The sequence below is a fragment of the Metopolophium dirhodum genome, chromosome 1, assembly GCF_019925205.1.
Source record: "Metopolophium dirhodum isolate CAU chromosome 1, ASM1992520v1, whole genome shotgun sequence".
NCBI lineage: Eukaryota > Metazoa > Arthropoda > Insecta > Hemiptera > Aphididae > Metopolophium > Metopolophium dirhodum.
In genome coordinates this window covers 103,595,471-103,618,846 of record NC_083560.1, presented here as the reverse complement: position 1 = coordinate 103,618,846, position 23,376 = coordinate 103,595,471, and the positions used below count along the sequence as shown (strand labels likewise).

The window sequence follows — 23,376 nt, the reverse complement described above, 5'->3', positions numbered from 1 at the left end:
CATAATAAAATAATATAGTTAAATATAAATACAAATTTTAATTGACCAAACGATTATATAAAATATGAGTAGTAAAAGTCTCAAATTATTTGCGAAAAATCATACATTGGTGAATATATTTATACATTACTACGTCATGTAGTTGCGCCTAACTTTTAGCTGCATTTTTTTTACTTTTAACTTTTTGTGGAATGAGAAAAATGAATCCTTTTAATCGTTTGCGCGTTATCACTTCAACCCACCAGTGCAAAATATGCAATTATCATTATCATCAATAAGAATGCGAATAACGTAACTATTTAGCCAGTCGGTCTCCGAGCTCTATCTCATTTAATGCACGAATTGCGTGTACCACTTAGAGAAAAAAAAAATCAACGTTTTAACATTAGAGGAACAATATATCATTTTAATTTTTAATAATCAATAAATTAATAAATTTTGTTCGGCGAATTAAGTGGACGCATGCGTTCGACGATATGCTTACAACGCCGCGCCGCGCGTCACCACCAAGCAGTATATAATGTAAAATAAAATCATATTAACATAATATAGTAATACATACGGCCGAATGACGAAAATTTAAGTCTAATAGTAATTGACCGTACATACACGCACCGACATGGTAACGGGACATTTTTTAATCATCACACGTTCAAGAAACAAAAACAGAAAAATTACGTTTTTAAAACGGGGAACAAAATAATATTGGCGGCGCCTGCAGACGTCTTGCACGACGAGAGGTGGTGGCCGCGATGGTGGTAGTGATCGTGGTGGTAGTGGTTGAGGGGGGTGACGAATATTATTACAATAAATTAATCGTGTGTGTACATGTTGTATAATTATAATAACATTACATTATGCTAATTAATAGGTGTGTTATTCTTTTTCGACACAATATGTAATTTTTTTTCAGCTTAGCAATCAAGAAAACTATATATTAACTAGGTATGCAAACAATGGTTAACAAAATGCAAAAATGGTTTGTTTTTATTAATACTCAGTATTTTTATAAGCCTTTTATATGAGGTACATCTATATTATAATATTTTTAATATTCTTTATGGAACAATAATAATTTTTATTATAATGTTTTTTAAACAGCGATCAAAAAAATCCTAAACACACACACACACACACATAAACATACACAAAATAGATAGATTTTATTATTATACAAAACAAAACATGGTTACAAACGATTTTCTTCGAAAACGTATTACACAACCCAGTCTACTCAGCAGCTCTTATTACCTATATTCTTTTTTTTTTTATTATTTTCTTTTTTTTTCAAGTCCTTCGACAGCCGTTTCAAGTAAGCACCCAGTACAGACTGCAAAAATTAATTGGGAAGGGGTGAGGGGCTGGGAGAGGTTTCCATTATCGTTATTCTTTTTTTCCTTACAGTATAAGTGACATATAGATAGGTACAATATGATAATAATGGTATCATAATATTGTGCTATATGCACATACGTACATTATTATAGCGAAACGTGTAATCACAGATTGTGTCTCGAGAGGGAGACGAGGCGCACACGATCCGATAATAATAATTCAACGTCCTATGCTCATATACAGCATACTTCTTAAGGACTTTTGAGATCACTGCAATCAATTGTCGTGGGTGGGTGGGGTAGGGTTGGGAGGGGTGATTCGATATCGTAAAAAAATACAATATACTGAGTGCTTCGCGTATAAATTACGATGTTATTTTTTGTTTGTAAATAAAATCTTACCAACACATATACTTATATATGTATTGTTCATATAATATAATATATTATATTGAATAAATATATATATATAGGTACTTACCTAATAAATAATATAAATCTAAATGTTTAAGCTTCTTATTTTTTTTTTTAAATTTTTTAAGTTTTTTTTTTTTCATTTCATTCTTAATCACTAAAATACACATGAAATAAGCATTTTTCCTTTTGAATCGGTGTGAATACGTTTTCTCTAAAATTAACTGGAAATAAAAGCGGGATACGACTGGTAAGGAGAATGTACGAACTGTACTGGAGATCCGTATGTGGGCGGCACGAACGTGATCACGTTCGACGGTTTGACCGGGGACGTGTAGCTGGTATACGAACCCACCATGCCGTCGGCCTGATGTATTTGCTGCTGTTGCTGTTGCTGTTGTTGCTGCTGCTGTTGTTGCTGCTGTTGTTGCTGTTGCTGCTGCTGTTGTTGTTGCTGTTGCTGCTGCTGTTGTTGCTGGAGGTGCTGCTGTTGCTGCTGGTGCTGGAGATGGAGATGACTGTTGCGGCTGTTGTTGAACGGCGGCGAGGACGAGGACAACGATCCGGGAGACGTGGACACCGAAGACGAAGACGACGACGATGACGAAGGCCGGCCCGGCTGTGCGGCGATCATGTCATGCGGTGTTGGCAGAGGGCCCTCGTACAGTACGCAAATGCTGCCGTCCTCCTCGCCGATGCGGTATGACACCTCAGATGGGTCCACCCACAACGTGAGCTCGTCGGGCAGGTACGCGCGAATTAGATGGCATGATAGGCCGCAAGCGTCCGCGGCACGGGCAATGATCGGGTCCATCTTGTCCTTGTTGATCCGGATGCAGCGGTAAGCAGAACCACGGTTTGGCGACTCGGGAAACCAGAAGTCTTTGTACTGACGATTCATGACGGCTAATAGGGACATCTGCAGCATCTCGATCTCGGGTTCCAGGAAGAACTTGTCGCCCTTGCTGCGCACCAGCTTCGACCGGTGTCCCGCGCGCAGCATCGAAATTATAAACTTTACGGCAGATTCCAGTTCCACCCTCATCGCGCGGCTTCGACGATATCGTCTATTCTATTTTTATGTATATACGATGATGTAATATATGATATGCGATCGCACAACCTGAAACACACAAACACCATAGTTATTAATTATATGAGGCGATACGTTTCGATCAATTATTATTGGGAATATGCCGCGAGTTATCGAACTCGCTCGTCGGACCAACAAAAACCTCAAATCTTTAGACATTGCAGGTACGATTAAGGTTTGAATTCGAACACCTCGAACAATCCGAATAGTTCTAAATGATCGAATCCTATACGACTAACGAATAGACGATAGTCCAAACACTATACAGTGATTGTTGTCCAATACGACGGACGACAAAAAATTATTATTTTTTTTTTTTACAATTATACAATTTATGTATTTCAAATAGGCTTCGAAAGTATTTAATATCAATAACACAGAAAAATCTAATTCAATTTAAAGAATGTTCCATTTCCATGTATTCACACATATTTGCAGTTATATGTTGCATAAATAGTGAACAATATAAAAGTTCAATTCATTTCGAATCAAATTCCTTAAAACACTTTTAAATGTGCAAAATAAAATTTCGAAAGGCATTCGTATATTACTGTCTATAATTCAAGGCACATTATTCAATACAATATGAATCTATTACCATTGCTATTTCCTATATATTATAGAAATCACGAAAATAACCATAAAATGTAGACAAATATTAACCTATACTCTCATCTTAATCCTAAACACCAATTCCCATCCTATGATACTTAATATATTATATAATAATATACGCAAGTTCCACATGGATCACACTTGTAGTGAATTAATTTCATGACGTTTGATTTTACAAAAAACATCACGTTCCCATCCGTTGATTATAAAAAGAAGATCATAATATTATATAGTGTTAAATATGCAATGTAGCCGTTGGATAGGTTAGTCTGTGACTCGTAATCGAGCTTGACCCCTACACAAATTCCTAAAAATTCTATGATATTTTAGAGACGCCGAGCTCGCATAAGACAATAGGAAAAAATGCGATGGATAAACAGACGCTGGCATGACATAGATTTGTCTCGGTATTATTTTTTTATATACTAAATTATAATTATTGTATGGGCGGCATACGCGTGCGGGTTGTATGCAAACAATAACTACACGTCATAATAATATTTTCATTAGTTATTATAATGACAGAGACATGCGCGTGCAATCGCATTATTGTTATATTTATATACCATATAATATATTATTGTGTGCATCTCGATTATGCAGTTGTACACGAGCGTTGTACCACGGTTGCAATTATACAATCGTGTACGCAATGTACTTGAGTTTTATAACAGGCGACTGCCCGCACGGAAGTGTTCCTTTCGGATCTCGAGTTGATCGAGAAATTCACAGATTTTACCTACGATGAAATGATGTGCCATTTTTTTTTTTATATAATTACAGTAATTTTTACGTTAAACTCTTCCGTTTTTTGTTATTTGATGGGAGTGTGGGAGGGACACGCAGTGAATCGACGTTTTAAGTTTGATTATGCAATACACCCATCCAAACTGGAAGTCAAACTCCCAAGAGTGGTGGTGCAGTTAACTGAATCTTGCTCCAGGGTCCAAGCGCTCGGAATAATATAGTACAACGATTTATCATTTCGTGTACAAAGATGTAAGTAGGTACATAAAAAACGGTCTTATTATACCTTAAGAGCTTATTAGTAAATCCTAGTTATTTATTTTTTTCTAGTAGTAGGAGAAAATTTAAAAATTAAGTTGTTTTTTCAACCTTTTTTCACTATAAATTATTAAGCAGATAATTTTTTTTGAACATGTGGACATACATGTATATAGATACATATATCTAAATTTGAACTAGTTTAGTTTCTGAGTTATTCTAGAAGGATGCCACACCCGCTTTATTATTTCTATGTCACTAGCGCGTAACAGCAAATTTACGTTCGAGTCTAGTTAATTTCAATCGTAAAGTGACCAATTATCAAATGTTAGTTATTTTCAATATTTAATTATATAGGTACGTGTGTAATACATTACAATTTAATAATGCTCATGACTTGTATTATGCACGTTCAATATTAGTTAATTTATTAAATAATGTTATAGTATATAGGTACTAATATTATTATAATTATTAATTCATAAATATACCTATAACGTGACTAAGCATACTAATATATGTATGCGTGAAAACAAATTATCAGTACCTATAATAAAATTGATCTCCAATATATTATACTCATATCACGGAAAGCTTATAAAACTGATCAGTGATCACATCACTAGCTGGTTACGTAGAATAACACGCATAGTGTATAGTAGTCAATCATTCAAACTTGTAGGACTTTAGTGAATTGTTGGCTAATCGCCGCTCACTTCTAAATAAAGTCTATTCTCTACAGTTAGTAGTTCTGATTTTCAGGTAAAGCGTGCTTTAGCAACACTCAGCCTCAAAATGTACATTATATTTTAAAGTGCATACACCTACCTATATCTTTGTCATAATAAATCATTATTTTTATGTCTAAACTTATTTCGTTAGCTTTTATTGCACATCCATCTTCCAAACGTGACGAGACGTTCTATACGTCGTAAAATAATGGTAACGCGTAAAGAAAGATTACTGCGTTCGCTAAACTTGTTTCAAAATTAAAATATCGAAAAACACTTCCAATAGAACTCAGACGACGTTATTAGGTAGGAAACTTTAAGTTTGATAATATAGGTAAATTCACTCTAATATTAAAATTAAGTAGGTCTTAACGAAACTAAACGTGAACTGTAGGTATAGTAAGTTGTACACTTTAAGACAGACAAACAAATGCGGGTGTGGCGTCCTCTTAAACTATATAATATGTACATAAACCTTATTTACTAAGGATAATAGTCCACGATAATAGGTTTAGAAGGTATTATTACTATATGAGGGATTAAGGGCTAAAATAATATTAAAAAATATAAAATATCTACCTATTAACATTTTATAGTAATATACTTAACTTATTAGCAAGCTTATTAGTATAATAAATTATCCTAAGAATAAGACTTTGAATAATTCAGATTCTACTAGTTATGATTTATTTAGATTTGACGTTTTAATAAAATTATGTACTTAATAATTTACAGTAAAAAAAAGCAGTTTTAATTTATTTTTAAAGTAGTTTTATTGACGCAGAACACTCCTCGAGTTGTATGGAAAAATAATCGAAGTAGGTATTTGAAAATACTTAAATAATCAGAATTTATATAAATGGATTACTAAAAAATAAAAGGGAGTGAGCATGCTTAGTTTCATCATACAGCAGTGGCGTAGCCAGGGGGTGCCGGGGGGCTGTAAAATTAAAAATTATTCCCATGAAAGTTACTGCAAATACAAATTTGTATTGCTGTACAGGAACCGAAACCTAAAATAAAACCTCGATGTCAGTATGCTAAGCTTATGGGTGATCCTAGTTAAACCACTCTGTGTAAACGTATTGTACCCCCCCCCCCCCCAAAGAAAAAAATTCCTTATACGCCACTGTCATACAGGTGTCAGGTATATTACGTATTTTAACAACGCATGACTCGTTGTGACGCCACTGAAAATAATATAATAATTAATTAAATAACTTAAATCTAAGCGATATTATATTATGGCCATAAGATGGATTATATGAAACCGGCAAAACCACACGCACACGCTGTCTGATTACAAAATGTTTCAAACTTCAATAATTAATGCAACACGGTGGTCGGATGACATAATAAACGCGGTAATTTATTATGTACCAATACTATTATATCCATACATATATTATACGGACTACTATCACTTAATGCTAACTTCAGCTACGATCGTTTTCGACCAGAGAAAAATTATTCAAATTTAGCAAATTTATCCAACACAGCTGGCCTGCCTATCTACGACCAATCTTAATTTCATACCACTTCGAAAAATGAAAATATATTATTAATCTCAGAAAATATAAAGTCAGACATACAATTATTATACTATAATACAAAAAGTACTACATCATTAATCCATACTTGGTGTATTTTACTCTAGAATTAAGATTAAAATATAATATTGTTTTTTGAAATAATAAAAGTTTTATTATTATTCTGTGAATTAAACGCACAATAATTAACAATCACCTACTCAGAATTAATTGTAATTATAGTACGTACTTATGTCTTATCGTACACAGCTAAATTTTTTACAACATGCGAAGACTTTCAATTGCTTCTGGTAAATTAAAGTGTATGGTTACTACACTACTATATCAAATAAAAATAAATTATCTAGTCAGAGATTGGTAGACCGAAATAAATGTAACTACAACAGCAACATATGTGTATTACTATTATGCAAGTTTAACTGTTGTATAAATAAATTATTGAAATAAAGAGTTCATTTAATCAGCTGGTAGAATACAATTAGGTAAACAAGTCAAATACGGCATGCCTAATTAGTTTTCAAGAAAAAGTTGTACAGTTGATAACAACTTTAAACTTTTGTCATTGCTTTTGTCTTCCAAACCTAACCTAATCATAATCGGTCATAGAATAACTTCAAAAAGTAAAACAAACTAAAAACTGAGTTATAATTTTAAACTTAAAATTAAGAATTTAATTATACTTGATACTAATCAAGTTTTTTTAGAATATTAACTGTCAAAACACAACATATATAAATCTGTATCACCAAAGATTACTATAGTAATTCCATTTTCCATTCAGTCAAAAAAATGTCAATGTACTATAACCGACAGCCAACAGGTATACAACTAGGAACAGGAGTATAGGACTTCATAAAACATAATTTCTAAATGCTTAAGGTACCTACCTAGTAAATAGAGACCAACATTTATTATTACATTATTTACAAATTCCAATTACCAATGTTATATTGTTATTAGTATATTACCTCGTATATTACGATGTTTGTATGACTAAAATTGGTTACTAATTACTATTCTTTTATACAGTAAGTCAGTAAACAAAATTACTTTAGAGGATAAGACTGTACATCGTAAATATTCGCATGTCATTTTCTCCGTCGCGGTCGTATTAACGCATAATATATCAAAATGTACATTCAGCAGATCCAATATTTTGTGGTTAGCTTAATTAATATTATAGTAAATTAACCTATTGTTAAAATTAAAGGTAAGAGCTTTAACTGGGTTCTCCTTATAGATTTTTACGATTTGTGCATTTTTAAGGGAGTAATTTGTTTGTAAAGTATTAATATTTAAAAATGCTGATAATTCACATAAAAATTAAAATATTGTAAACAACCAACGACAGAACACAGATTATGTTTTACATTTAAGTTTGACGATATAGTTAAATTCACTCTTATTTAACAACACAACACTTGAATTGCTGTCCCTACGTAGACTTTGGTATATTATGCTTTACATTATCTTAAGAGGATGTTATATCGTTATACCAGCATGTTTTGTTTCCCTCGTACAAACGCACAGCATGTCAAATTTTACGTTTAGAATAAAATATTTAGTTCTCATAGGTTAGGTTAGGTTTTAATATAAGAGTAAATTAATCTGTTATCAAAATAATTTTTTTTATATTTTGAATTTTAAGCAAGTTATGAGCATTTTATAACTGTACATTTTGGGAAAAATTTCAAAAGTTCATATAACTTGTTTCAAAATTAAACTATCAAAAATCCTTAGTGGGGCTCTGGATAATATTCATTTAAGTTTTTTTCTGTTCAATTCACTAAAACTTTAAAAATGACAAAGTAAAATGGATTACTTATTCTGAACGTAAATTCGGTTATAAGGTGAGTTTGTAAGACGGAGACAGCAAATACGGGTATAACATCCTTTCAATACCAAGAACTAACAATGTTATACATTTATACAAGCCTAAATAAAACCTAATAAACAATTCGACAATTTCAAATGCTTATTAATAGATTGAAATTAATATGAATATTTTGAAAACGTAATTATGTAGGTAGGTATATAAAATTAGTACCGTAGGTTGTATAAGTAATGGCGGAAAGTTTCATGTCTCAAAAGACTAATAAGTACTTTTTGAATTACAGCGAAATAACTAAAATCGTTTGATTAAAAATCTTTAATTTTGTCAAAACTTCAAACGCCTATAAAACATAATAGTGACTAGAAAATTTCAAATTTTTATAAATAGCTAAAAAATACAATCAAAAAGATATTTTTTGATTATATCGTTTCTACAAAATGCTAGTAAGTATTTGGCGAAAATGTCAAGTATATAGAAAGGTACAAATTTATAATTTTACAAAGGTAAGTCAGGTGGGTAAGTTGATTATTCTTCTCTGAATTATGACAAAAACAAAATTTATTTGGTCAAAAACAAGTGATACCTACGTTTTTAAAATTATTAACAAAAAGTACTGCAAATTATTATGACTCCTAAAACACAAAATAGGTTTAAAATGCTACTAGAAACAACAATTAATGCTAAAGATTGAAGAAAATCTTCAGCACCAAAACTTAATCACTCAAAAAACGAAAGGAATTGGAGATAAACAATGTTAATCAATAAATTAATAATGTTAGGTTAAGAAGTTGTTAAGTTGGTATTTTTAATTTGTAAAAACCAATGATGACCAATATTATATTGTTGTACATTTTAATACAAGTATACATTTGCCACACGGGCATTTGTTGTCTCCGCCTTACTAACATAGTACAACATGGTATAAATGCCAAATTGTATGTTCACAATAATTAATTTTACTCCGTAATTACTAAAATTGGAGTGAACTTAACTCTTATAAAATTTAAAAGTAAGAATATTATCTAGGGTATTTTAGAAAATGTTATTGATATTATTATTAAATAAGTTATGATAATATTAAAACGTACAAAAAATGTACAGTTTAAAAATGGTCATAAATTGCTTCTTAATAAAAAAAAAATCAATAAAAGCATCAGAGATGCACTAGATAATTATCTTACCTAAATTGTATAAGAGGTAAATTCACTAGAATTAGAGAGGAAAAGATATTATTGGGAACGTAAAATTTGCCGTGTTGTACTTTGGAAGACGAAGGCTACAATTTATGTCCGTGGCGTCCTTTTATAAGCAATAATGAATTTGTAAAACAATATTTTTAGTACCTATACAATATTGAGTATTTTTAACGGACTTACAAATTTTTCTCTTGTGTTATTTTTAATACAATTTATTTATATTATTATTTATTATCCATCACGAATAGTTGTATTGCATATACATTAATAATAGGTACAATACAAATATATATAGGTAATATACAATAATAACAATTTTAGTAATTGTATAATTTAATACCTACTATAATTTATGTACCAATCTAGTTTTAAGTGCAATACAAACAAAATACTCGAAATAAGTTTATAAAAATAAATAGTAGACACCTAATGAACATAGAATTTTAATCTGATATCAATACAGCCACCAAATAATAGTATTACACAAATTAATATTTCTAAATTCACTTTTTGATTACTTATAAATTTAATTATAAATGTAAGTACTTAATAAAAATAATACAAGTCTTGTGTAAATGTGTAACAAATTAAAAAAATTAAAAACCTCGATAGGCGTCCGGTTTCTGCCGCATAACGGCATAGGTGGCCGGTGGAAGGGGAAAAAAGTGCGCAGAACTGACGTATTCTTTTGGAACGGAGTATAGACAAATAATTAAGATTTATATCATTTTCTGAAATTACTTTTTATTCTTCAAAAATAAGTGTATAAAAAGAAGTTAACCATAACTTACATACCACCCATTTATTTGTATTTCTACTTTATTGTTTTTAACTAAATGCACAAACTTGACCATTTATTCTAATCACTACAAATTACACTATTCATAAGTACCCAATTTAACGTTTTTAAAATGTACCTGCATATATTGTATGGTAAAAGTAGGTACCACTAATAACCTGACACATACATCAGCATATTAAAAAACCGTGAATTATAAGATATGAAAATGAAATTTTATGCTAATTCTATTTCTTTTCAATAAGCTAAAAGCTTTTTATTGCAAAAGTTTACAATTATAAAACTTCACTCACGTGAAATTACTTGATTAATTTTACATAAATATAATATTATGACTCGATACGTCGTGTTCAATTATTTACTTAAGCTTAAATTTAAAAATTGCATAATGATTCGATATTTCTACAATTACTGCATTAAAACAGTACAACAGTTCACCTAATGAAGATTAATATAGAAATCATTGAATTTACATATCAATTGAACTTAACATTAAATTAGATCAAAATGTAATATAATTATTATTAATAGGTATTATTTACTTCAAACCTAAAGGCTAAAAATCAATTTAGTGTTATTTTGTTGTATTCATAAGATTTTAAATATGGAATGTAATAACTATAGAAAATGTAAACTCAAAACTAAATAAAAAGTAAGAAATTAAAATAAGGTATACACCAGGGTAAAACTACAACGGGTACGTAGTCATCAAAAATAAGTAACAAGATGAAATATTATTATGAAATCTATTAAATATAATATGATTACTTGCATGTAAGCATTTTATACAAAGTAATCTTTAAACTTTCAAATTTTAATTAATCATAATACAACTTTAAACAACGGTAAACAAGGTACTAAAACATAGGTCAGTAGGCTTTTTAATGTTTATCTCGGTAGGCCTAAAATAAAAATTGAAAAATTGCTAAATAAGCATTAAAATTCAAATTAAAAACATAATACCTAACCTTTAGATTCTTCGTATAATATAATGGGAAAATCTATAATATATATTTATAAAAATGAATTCATACATACCAATATGTACCAGATCAAAGTCTATCTAAGCCACTTGCCTAAGGCTTCCTTTAAAGCTTTAAATAGCGTTTTTAGTTATGATTCAGTCGTTTTTATTAATTGCTTATTAAATAGGTAATATTTTTTTAAGTCAAAATTACAAGTGCCTACTAATGGTTCCATTATGATTAATCATAATATTTATACACAACACTCAGTACCTACACATTTGTTTATACAAATTAAGTAATTTAACTTAAATATATGTTCTACAATAGTTCTATAATTGTGACTTATAAGTTTATGACTGATAACTTACATAAAATCGATCAAACAAATATTAGAAACATTAAATTATTTATAAAATATTTTTTGTTATTTATTTTATTAATTTATTAAATTGGAAAATTTGTATTAAGTTAAATAAATATATTGTATAGGTTCTATTATTGTATTATGATTCAAATTATCATTTGTAAAATATAAAAATCTTATTTATTTTATAAGCTATTTAAAATATGAATTATGCAGACATTTAGGATTTCAGATTTCTAATTAGTTAAAGGCTATAGCACAAACAGGGAGATCTTTATAAGCAACAAGAATTCAAAAAAATATTTTTTTTATTAATTGCACATTAACAAAATGAAAATATTTACAATCTAAAAGTAAATTACCTTGACTGATCTATTCAATATGCTGTACATGTCCTATGTTGACATCATTGTTGCAGACATTATGAGTAGGTATGAATTTTATACTTGGTTAACATAGGTATATATAGATTTTAATTTTATAATCATATATTCATGGATTCAATTATTGTTGTTTTATTAAAATGGTTTAAATATGCTTGTCAGTAAAACTTATTTTAATTAAATTTAACTTATATAAATTATAATCTATAATAATCATAAAGACAATCACATATATATTTAAATTTAAGAAAAGAAAATGTTTTTAAAAGAACAGGTTGGTCTAGATAATAACTTGAACTGTTGTCGTTATGATGGACAACTTGAAAGTAATCAATGCTTCTCAAACTTTTAATTTAATGTGAAATTTGTTTTTATTATTAGTTTTAAAGCATTGACACATATGGCCATTAGTATTTTGTGAGATTACGGTTGGTTTTGGTATACATGTGTGTATGTGGGGCGAGGATTTGTCACTAAAAACTCTGGTGATCACCCATCCGGGAGCTAACGACGCCGTAAAATACTTGATCGCAGCACACATTAGCGATTGCGGCCAACCACCACACCAGGCCCCAATAAAAAATTGTTACGGCCCCAGAGATTGTAAATTTTTTTTTTTTAACTATAAGCCATACTCTATTCATTCTTACCTATTATTAAAAAAAAAAAAAAAAAACTATTCAATAAAAGAAATAATTTTATTATATAATTTATATAATTTAAGTGAGCAATACTGTTGTATACTGACAAATGACAATGTACTTAAATAACAGTTATATATGCGGTGGCTGGCAGTAGTCCGAATAATGATAAAGACCGATAAGAGTGGTTGTACGGTGGTTAACCTGTGGTTACCCTGTGACCAACTTCTGGTGGTGTTGCACAGCAAGTCGGGGGATATTTTCGATTTTCGGAGCGGAGCGACTGCGCCGAGGAGCGTAGCGACGAGTGCCGCTAGCATGGCATCACTGTACGATGTTTTTTTCAAATTGGTGTCACTGTAATATGCTGGTATATGCTGGTATGGTATTGTGGTATAAACTGCCTTATTATTTTTCGGACAACTGCCCCCAACCCTTATATATACCTTTGATTTTGTTTAGCATGTCTCGCCCTACTTCTTTCTTTGTTGTTATTTACTCTTTTAATATTCTTGTCTATATTTGTAACTTGTAACTATATAAGGTACCTATTATTATTACCATGTATACACACAAAAATTTGTTAAGGACTCATGTCCGTTTATAAAAATAAATAAATAAATAAATAAATAAATATGTTATCAAATTAATGAATATTTTTACAAAACTTAATTGGTGCAAAATATATCAATCCTATACAATATATTTAATAGACCCCAACTATTAGGCACCTATTGATTATCTATAATAATATATTTTATGTAGATACCAAAATGACATAACATGAAAGTTATATGTTAATTATTAATTGTTATAATTTAATACTGATGTCATAATTTTTAATGTATTAAAGAATGGTCTACTATATAAGGTAAGATAATGTTATGAAGTCAAGTTTTAAAAATTAAATACGTACCTACAACCTACAATAATGATTAATGACAACCTACTTTTATAAAGGAAATATTATACAAAAGTTTTCCACAGAACACATACTTCCCATAGCTAAATAACATAGGTTTACTTTATGAACATTTTATAATTCAATCATTAAGTACGTAATGGTAAAATGTAATAAATGCCTACTGTTACTATAACGTATAATCATTTTAAAACCAAATGAGAACTAAAATATTATACCATTATCAAAAATGAAATTACAAACCTATTATTGTTATAATAATATATGACATTATACAACTTACCTGTATAGTATTCAATCATGCTTTTTGAGCTCAATCAAGAGGTTAGAAAGTGTATGACTTATAAGTTATAACAATTAATATAGATTATTTTAAATAACATACAACTATACAAGTAATATATAAAACTCTTAAAAAATGTAATAAAAATATATTATATATTTGTGTATAAATATAATATATATTGTGTACTTATCAGTTATCAGTGTTCGTAAATATGTAATAAATTGAACGTGTTACTGCAACAATATTTCACTAAAGTGTTTGTAACACATAAGATAATTTTGTTAAAATTTCTTTCATGTAACAAAAGTGTAATACTTTTTATATGTTATTTCTATAGACTATAAGAGAGAATTACAAAAAAAAAATTATTGAAAATTAATATTACTAATAATTGTACTTGTGTACATTTTTTTAAATATTTAACTCAAGGTTTAACTCTTTATAACTAAGTGTTTAATGTTATAAACTACATAATATTATAGGTATTCAGTATAATTTAAATTCTTCTAAATACACAGTAAATTTTCTATGAATAGTCGTCGACAAGTATTATTTACTATTTAGTATATTTTAATATTATGTATATTAAATAATACTATCTAATATCAATTTGTATAGAATTTCTTTTTGTTTATTATTGAAGTAGTTAAACAGCATTCTAAATTAAAAATATAAACTACTAAGGGCTGTTCTTACAATGTCTGGTAAAGTGTCGGTTAACGCTAACAGACTAATAACAGATTTTATAACCGGCAGAATTCAGCCGGTTAAGTGTCAGTTAAATTTAACCGGACATTGTCAGAGCAGCCCTAGTCTTGAAACAGTTTGAAATTTTTAAGGATTTAATGTTTATCTTCAAAGTTATTCATAGAAATACCTATGCCATTATAATTCAATATTTTACCCAAAATTGATTATATTTTTTTTATTTAAAATAAATACTCTTTAAACTTTAGTTGGAATAAATATCTATTTAAAGTAATACTCATTAAAGGTAAGCACTATCAATAAAAAAAAAAAATGTTCAAATAACCTAAATCAGTAAGGATACCATTACTCTTTTTATAAGTTGGTAAGAAGATAAATAAGGCAATTGAGAAATAAATAGGTATCCAAAAACTGTTTTTTTTTTTGTTTTTAGTTAAGTGATCTTATTTGAGTAGTGATAAACTTGGTTAATTTTATCTCTAAGTAATAAATAATGTACCTAATAACTTTTTAAATATAACTTACAAACATGAAATTTGATTCATTTATATAAGCAAACAGATACAGTAGTGTTTAATGACTTATCTATGAAAGTAAATCAAAAGAATTTAAAATTATATGACAAATAATTGTTATATTATATACCTACGTTGTAATCTACCATCTACATTTATTTTTAAAAAGAATCAATATAATTGTCAATTAATTAGTTATCACTTAAAAACATTGTTTTATTTGCATTTTAATGGTTAAAATGTAAATCAATAGGTAATAAATACAGTTAATTTGAGAGTATTATTATAATATGCTTGATTATTTTTTTTACATGTTTAACATTATGAATTTGGGTAGTAGATACAGAACTATATGGACAAAATAACGTATTTTTCTTAATTGTTAGATACTTACCAAACATAAAAATAAAATTATTAGATTAATATATCACTTAATTAGGTAAATTACAAAGCATATGTAAATAAGAAAATACTTAATCGAGTAAGTACTTAAATAAATCACAATTATTTTTTTTTAATGTTAATACCAAAACTAATTAAAACTAATAAAATCTTTGAATTTTTTTAGACAATGCCATATACTTATAATATATGACTAAAATTAGAAACCAGTGTAATATCCACAAATATTTGTTTTATTCAAGCCTGGATTGGTCTGGCAAATTACTGAGAAAATTCAAAATTTCAATGTACTGCATATTTTTGTATTACAGCTACAACCAAGCTACAGCTCTTATATAATAGGTTACCTTAAATTTATAATTAATATTGATTTAACTGAGCTTTAAAAATAAAAAATACTTAATCTCTCACTTAAACATTTAAAAATTAATAAAATTACAAGAAATTAGATTCATGAATAATCGTGAATAATATAATTTATGATAATAACTATAAGTACGTAACAAAAAAAATGCATTTAAATAAAATATAATAGGTATCAATAAAAGACATCAATCTTTTTTTTTTTTAAATTATTTATGTACCTATATTATTTACAGTCTATTCTGTAGAGAACTAAAAGTAAATCAAAAGTAAATGTGAAAATGGAAAAAATAATACAAGTGATACTTTTGATGGAAGGAGTCACCCTTATACTATATGTACTAACTATATCGAATAGTTGTTTCGTGGTAGGTACCATTATGTATAATATAATCTATATATAATATTATTTTAGTTATTTAAAAAATCGCAACATCAATTGCGTCTTGGAGGAATGTCTAGAATTTAGGACGATAATTTTTCAATAAGATGGTTGGGTTGGTGTACCTATTAATTCATATTAATTCGAAACCTTTGAAAGTAAATCATAGTTTCATTATGTACGAGCATTGTTCTTAGATCTTTAAGGGTGTATGGTTAGAAATGTAAGGAGGGACATTAATTGTTAATTTTCTGAGTAATAACTAAAAATTGGAAAGGTTTTAATTTTATTAACGTTAAATTCCTCGTTAAATTCTTAAGCACTTCCTCCAAGCTGCAGGCCCGAAGTCCATATGAATTTTAAGAGGATCTTGTAAATTAGGTAGTAATTTGATCTTAAGGTAAAATTAGTACCTATTTGATCTGTAGATATCAATACGATTCGAAAATATTGACTAAATAATGAAATCTTAAGTAACCTATATAACAATCAAAGTAATATTTTTTGTGGCTTTTCGGCGATTTTACAGCGTAAGTTATTAAGATTCAGTGGTCCACGCGTCATAACGACAAAAAAAAATATTGTTTGTAAAACTATAATGGTAGGTAAGTATTAAGTACTATAGATAGACGCATTAGACGAACAGATTGCTCTATCTAATCGAAATCGTTCGACAATACTTAATGAAAAACCGATCCCGTTAAATATAATATTATACTGTAATATACAATAGTAAATTATCATTGGACTAATAACATCTGATATAGGCATTAAAGTCTAGGATAAAACACCAGCATTGTTCCAATTAGAACTGGTTTAGATATTTGATGTGACTAATCAAACACTGCACACGGGGCATCGGTTCGACTGAAAGTTTATTAACAATAATAATACCTAATAGTAATGATTCGTAGATAATATTAATTTATTATCTATATACGCGATAAACACAGTAACACAATACCTCGTACAATACATATAATATATGATATATATATAATAGTCAGACAATAATAATAATAATAATAATAATAATAACAGGTAAAGTAAGTTAGTAACGATATCGGGCAAAGTGCGGCGGGAGAGCGAAAAATTTAATTTAAAAAAAATTCCCCATCACTTGGGCTTGAAAGTCATATATAGTATTCCAAGTGTTTAAGAGAACGTTTTATAATTTTCGAAAAGGTTCGGCGGTCGCTCCCATCGCTCTTTGCTCGCGCACATTTTGGGTGGGCACCGCGAGCGGGTAGGTAATAGAACACGATTTGGAAAACATGGTTTTTTTTTTTAAATAAAACGACTACGATGACGACGACAACGACGATGATGATGATAGCAATATAGCCATACGGTGCGAGTGCGATTTGCGATCGGTCGGTGGGGAAAATTAAACTTCGACGATAGATTTCCTGTTTTTGGTCGATCGGAATAAATTAGCGCACGCGGCCGACTTACCCTTGAAACCGGCTCCGATTAATGCTGACGAATAATAGACAATAGACGCGGCAGTGGCGTACGTGATGCGAGAAAAACACCTATGGGCCATGGTAAATATTATTATATTATTATAATAATAATGGACATATTATTATTATGGTATGTCATATTATAGGCACGTCACCCGTCGCGTATCGTAACATATTATTACGTTATAATATATCATAATATTATAGATAAAAAGCCAACGTATACTAACTAAATAATATAATATTATTATACTTGTATCGAATGGCTTCAGGTAAGTATAGCTACATGACGGCGATTTATTACTATACATTATTTGAATTGTAAACTGCAGTTACGCCATTACATATAATACGACAAACTATATAGATACGCAGCGAGACTACTATGCCCAGTTAGGTAGGTAGGTTGTAGGTAGGACGCCTGTTGAATATGAAAAAAAAATCGTAGTCGGCGACTGTAGAATATGCTGGTCATAACCCAGAAATAAAATCGCTCGGCACAATAAAATAACACAAAATATCGTTAAAACAGTAATAATAATAATAATTATTATTATTGTTATAATAGGTACAGACCTAGCTCTATTATTCCATTTTTTTTTTTACCACAGGTACCTTAACTAGGTAGGTACGATATTATTATTATATTATACTTTCTCTCGTTCCTCGTGGCGGAAGACCGCGGCGGCGACGTCGTCGTTACCGGGAGGGAGCGAGCAGCGAGGCGGCGCGGGCCGAGAGAGCGACGAGTACGAGGGACTTTCGAAAAGACGAAAAAAACGTTATAGGTAACGTTATTATCTGGAGACTGGAAAATCGCTGGAGTCGATTGACACAACGATGTAATCGCAATAGTCGTGGTACACGGTCGTATAAAGAATTATATTTGTAGGCATACCTAGGTACACCCAAGTGTACCGGCTGCGTTACACGCGTGTAAAATTATATAGTGAGTAAATCGTACTTACAGTGGTACAGCGAAGATCGGTCGACACTCTGCGTGGCCGGTCTTGCGGGTTGACGTGACGGTGGGTACGTTGCAGGTCTTCAACCGCGGAGGGCAAAGGGATTTTGACGCGTTTTCAGAAAAATTTTGGGGGGGAGGAGAAGAATTGACGGCACTGCAACAGCAGAGTGTTGCGGCGTACGACCGGCGACGGAAAGAGACTCGGCACGGTTTTCGGCTGTTCTCTCTAGGTTCGCGCGACGGCGAAAGACAAAAGAGTGACGGCGGTGCCGGAGAGGGAGATGACGACGACACGGACGACGGACAGCGAGTGACAGAGCGCTTGCCGAACAACGGGGGTGACGGTCGTCGAGTGTTTGTGGGTTGTGGGGGGGGGTCGAGAGCGGGGAGAATGACAGGCGGTCTGACGGACGGTAGTGAGAGGGCTGCCGGCGGCAGACTGCGTGTTCGCTGTTGTGCGGTCGGCGTAGAACTGATTGTGAACGCTACGATGCAACCACTGCGGCGCGTACGCAGTCGGCGGGTCACCCGCACGCTCACGCACGAGCGCCCGACCGCCGTCACACACACGCACGCTCACACCCGACAAACAACAAATTCGGAGACTACGACGACGATGGTTGTACAGTATATAGTGTATATATATATATATATTATTATTATAGTAGGTAGGTAGTGGTTGTTGTAGTAGAACTGTAGAAGTAGTAACAAGTAGTAGTAACTTGTTTCGTCCGTCGTGTTTTTGGTATAAATTTTTTTCGTCGGTCGTGGACCGTGCAGGTAACCGCAGGCGTCATCAAGCCGGGTCACATCATCATAGTCGCGTCGACCACACCAGACCGGACCGGAGAGACCATCTGATGCTGGTCCGGCTGCGACACGGCAACTGCGCAAAACCCACGGGGGGGGGGGGGGGGGGGGGGATATCGTCTTTTACGTCCGCGTACTCTAATAAAATAATGTACCTAATAATATTATATTCACAGACTTCTATTATACTTTTGTAGTTCTGTACTTTTATACTTAAATACTTCTATAAACCTCTATACTTTCAATTCTAATCCTCTATTATAATAGTCCTATGGTGTCATAGAAATGTGTGATAATAATATTTCCAATGTGTTCAGAGATCCCCTCTACGATTTATACGCACAGCGATACTCGCTGTTGTCTATATAATATTATTCGTTATTGTTGTATATTACCGTCGTCATCTTCGTCTCGTCGATGACGTCTGCCTACCTGTTGAGTTAATCATAACAATCTGCGTTTGATTACTGTTATTATTATCATCGTTGTGGTCGTCGCCGTTTCGTGTGCGTCGTAATAAATACTATAGAAGTACCTACTACAACAAACGACGAGTTTTGACTACGACGATATTATTATTATCGTTAATGTAAAACCATAAACTGCGTTCTAACTTCGAAACCGAAACAACCCTGAGCGGCTGAGCCCCGACACTCCAATCGATAAAATCCCGAACTCTCCCCCATTTTGGGAACAGTCCGGAACCCGCAGCGGCTGCGACCCTCCGGTCGGCCGTGTACTGTCATGATAATAATATAATGTACATTGTACATGCATACATGTTACGAACGGTGGGTGGTGGGTGTCGAGCACTGAGCAGCAGGCCATACGATGAGGTCCCTTTGCCCAATGTCGTTATAAAGAGCACACGCGGCCAAACGTATGCCCTCTCCGTCGCACTCGTGTTGCACATTACATCGTGCAGCAAAAACGAGTTCGTAAACATCTGCAGCAGCCGTAAACGATAATCTGAAAAAAGTGGTTTTGTACGACGAAATCGTGCGGTTGAAAAAATTATTAACGAAAATAATAATATGATCGAGAGCTATAGTTTATAGTTAGTACTGTCATTATTTTCTGCAGCAATTAATATGAATTTGGAGTAAAATAGTTATCCCGCTGCTGGTTTACGGCTTTCTGATATAGTGGTTATTATATTGGTAAAACTGAAAAATCATCAATTTCCGTTCAATAATCGCAAAAAAACAAAATGGCCGAGGAACGACAGCGCCATCAATATCGTTTTGTAAAAAAAAAAGGTTCGAAAATAACGATTATTATACAATATAATATTATAGTATTACTTATATACCTAGTGGCTAGTACTAATATTAGGAACTAAAAATGAATATTATGTTGGACAATAATTGCCACGACAATGGTAATAACTACTGCTACTCAGATGACGAAGCTTACAAAAAAAAAAACAAAAATCGAATTTGAGGCTGTTTCATATTATAATATTTAATATAGTTTGATTTAATAAATTAAATTGAAAACGTGGGATAGTCAATCGTCCGAAGTAAACGATTTGCTCGAAACATTTAATCTCTATTTTAAGAATACTTATCGCTATTAGTAATTATATTTTCCAATAATTTAGGCATTTTTAAGTTGTTGAGAATCACTAATTGAAAATCGTATACAATAATATCGTACCAATTGGCAGTAGTTGATAATAATTATACGTTACAGATCTTCCGCGAACTCGTTGTTTTCGCTAAATTATATTATAATTGCATATTGTACATATTATTATTAATATTATTACGATTATATTATATCTAATAATGTTTATAATATTTGTGTATTTAATGTGTTTGAGAGACGGTGATAACAAACCACGTCGTCGGTGGTTTCACGTCCTCTCAAGTCTCCAACAGCCGTAAAGGTATACGCAGCGGATAATCACTAGCGACGCGATAAAAATACGTGCGACGTGTGAATCACGGCGGCGGCGGCGGCGGTGGCGGTGGCGGTTACACCGATTCAAGGTCACTATATTATAGAGACTGCCACCGCCACCGCACCGCCACCGAGGCGCGCTCGGCGTGTTTTCCGCACGGAAATCGCCGACGCGGCGTTGTTTGCGCTCGCACGGAACTCCGACGTAGTTGTGGGCCAACATTTTTGGATTTAGAAAACTCGCAATATTTTCGTATTACGACGAATCGTTAAAATCATATTAGATATTATCATAACTAGTGCGCTTGCGTGTCCATTATTAGTAGGCAATGACTATTATAAAATAATAATAATTATAACGATATCGATACACTGCAGTCCTTGCCCTTGGACATCAACATACATACACAACTACAAGTAAACCACAAACTCATTTACCAAATTATCTATTATAGATAGGTATTTATAGGTTTGACACTAATTAAATGGAGATCAGTTTTATATGTAAATAGGTACTTACTTTAGTACTAAGAACTCACATATTTTCGCTGTAACTAATAAATTATTATTATTTAGGCAAGACATATAATTCATATTCGTTTCACGCGAAATTACATACTTCACAATAATTCCATTTCTTCTCGCATAACCCATAGGTGGTATCTTATTTTAACTCATATATTCTGTCATCTTATTTCTACATACATTTTATTGACTGATATGCCAAACATATTATCGAATTTTTCGTCCGAAGAACATACGACGAGCTGCGATGCATAGATATATTTTGTTTGGTGGTTTAGTACTTTGGTCTGCATCTGTATCTTTGGACATCGATGTTTACGCGTTGTATCGAACAAATATTTTTTAATAGGTAAGTATATACATTTTTAACTGTTGCTTTAGCACCCCCCAATTTCTAATTAAGCAACCCCTAGCCACTGTTATAGAACACCAACAATATAATATGATAAAAGAGCAATTTCCTTATTTTAAGTGAGTTTTTTTTTTAGTTGACGTAAAAAAAAACAATTCAAAAATAATGTTTCTTGCCATAATTTATATATTTCAAATTTCAGTTACAATTCGAAAAAGTTCTGTTTTTTGTAACATGTGAACGTAGTTTTTCTGGTATGCAACAAATTAAAAATTGGAAGAGGTTTGAGAAGAAGTATGTTACAGCAATGGTTTACTGACTTGTCCATTTTAAATACAATTAAGAGGGATATTTCAATTAATAAAAAACCAAATCAGAGTTGGATTATCTACAGCACAAAAACAAATAAAATAGGTTTAAAATAATACATTATATTCTTATTAACCAATATCAAACGTCTGGTATTTGGATTTGTTATATATGGTTGTAACTTGTAAAAAATATTATATTGTAATAATAAGACAATTATTTACTTTGTAAGTGTTATAATATATACAATTAAATAGGTAATAAAGTAGAAGTTATAACAAAAGGAAAGGCGTGCTATCCGTGATATGAATATAAGATATTATATTATCTGCAGTATAGTTAATAGCTATATATTATAATATTAGAACTATACAACTTAAAATGTTCGTCCATGAATTCTGTATAATTTGGTCACAACTACTGCAACTCAATTATTATAGGTAGGTATACCTACTACGTATATATATATGTATATATATTATATACGAAGCCGCAATGCCGATAAAACGGTTTAAAACTAAAATAAACGTTTTGAAG

At 31.2% G+C, this 23,376-nt stretch overlaps 1 protein-coding gene across 1 annotated transcript; it reads right to left on the bottom strand.

Annotated features, from left to right (window-relative positions):
- Window positions 1-259: 259 nt before the first annotated feature.
- On the bottom strand, window positions 260-19,410 carry LOC132934048 (protein BTG2-like). The gene is made up of 2 exons (XM_061000330.1): window positions 18,940-19,410; window positions 260-2,871 (listed from the first exon to the last, which is right to left on the bottom strand). Exon 2 carries the CDS (start codon window positions 2,791-2,793, stop codon window positions 1,969-1,971), a length of 825 nt encoding a protein of 274 aa, XP_060856313.1. The 5' UTR covers window positions 2,794-2,871; window positions 18,940-19,410; the 3' UTR covers window positions 260-1,968.
- Between the last annotated feature and the right edge of the window lie 3,966 nt (window positions 19,411-23,376).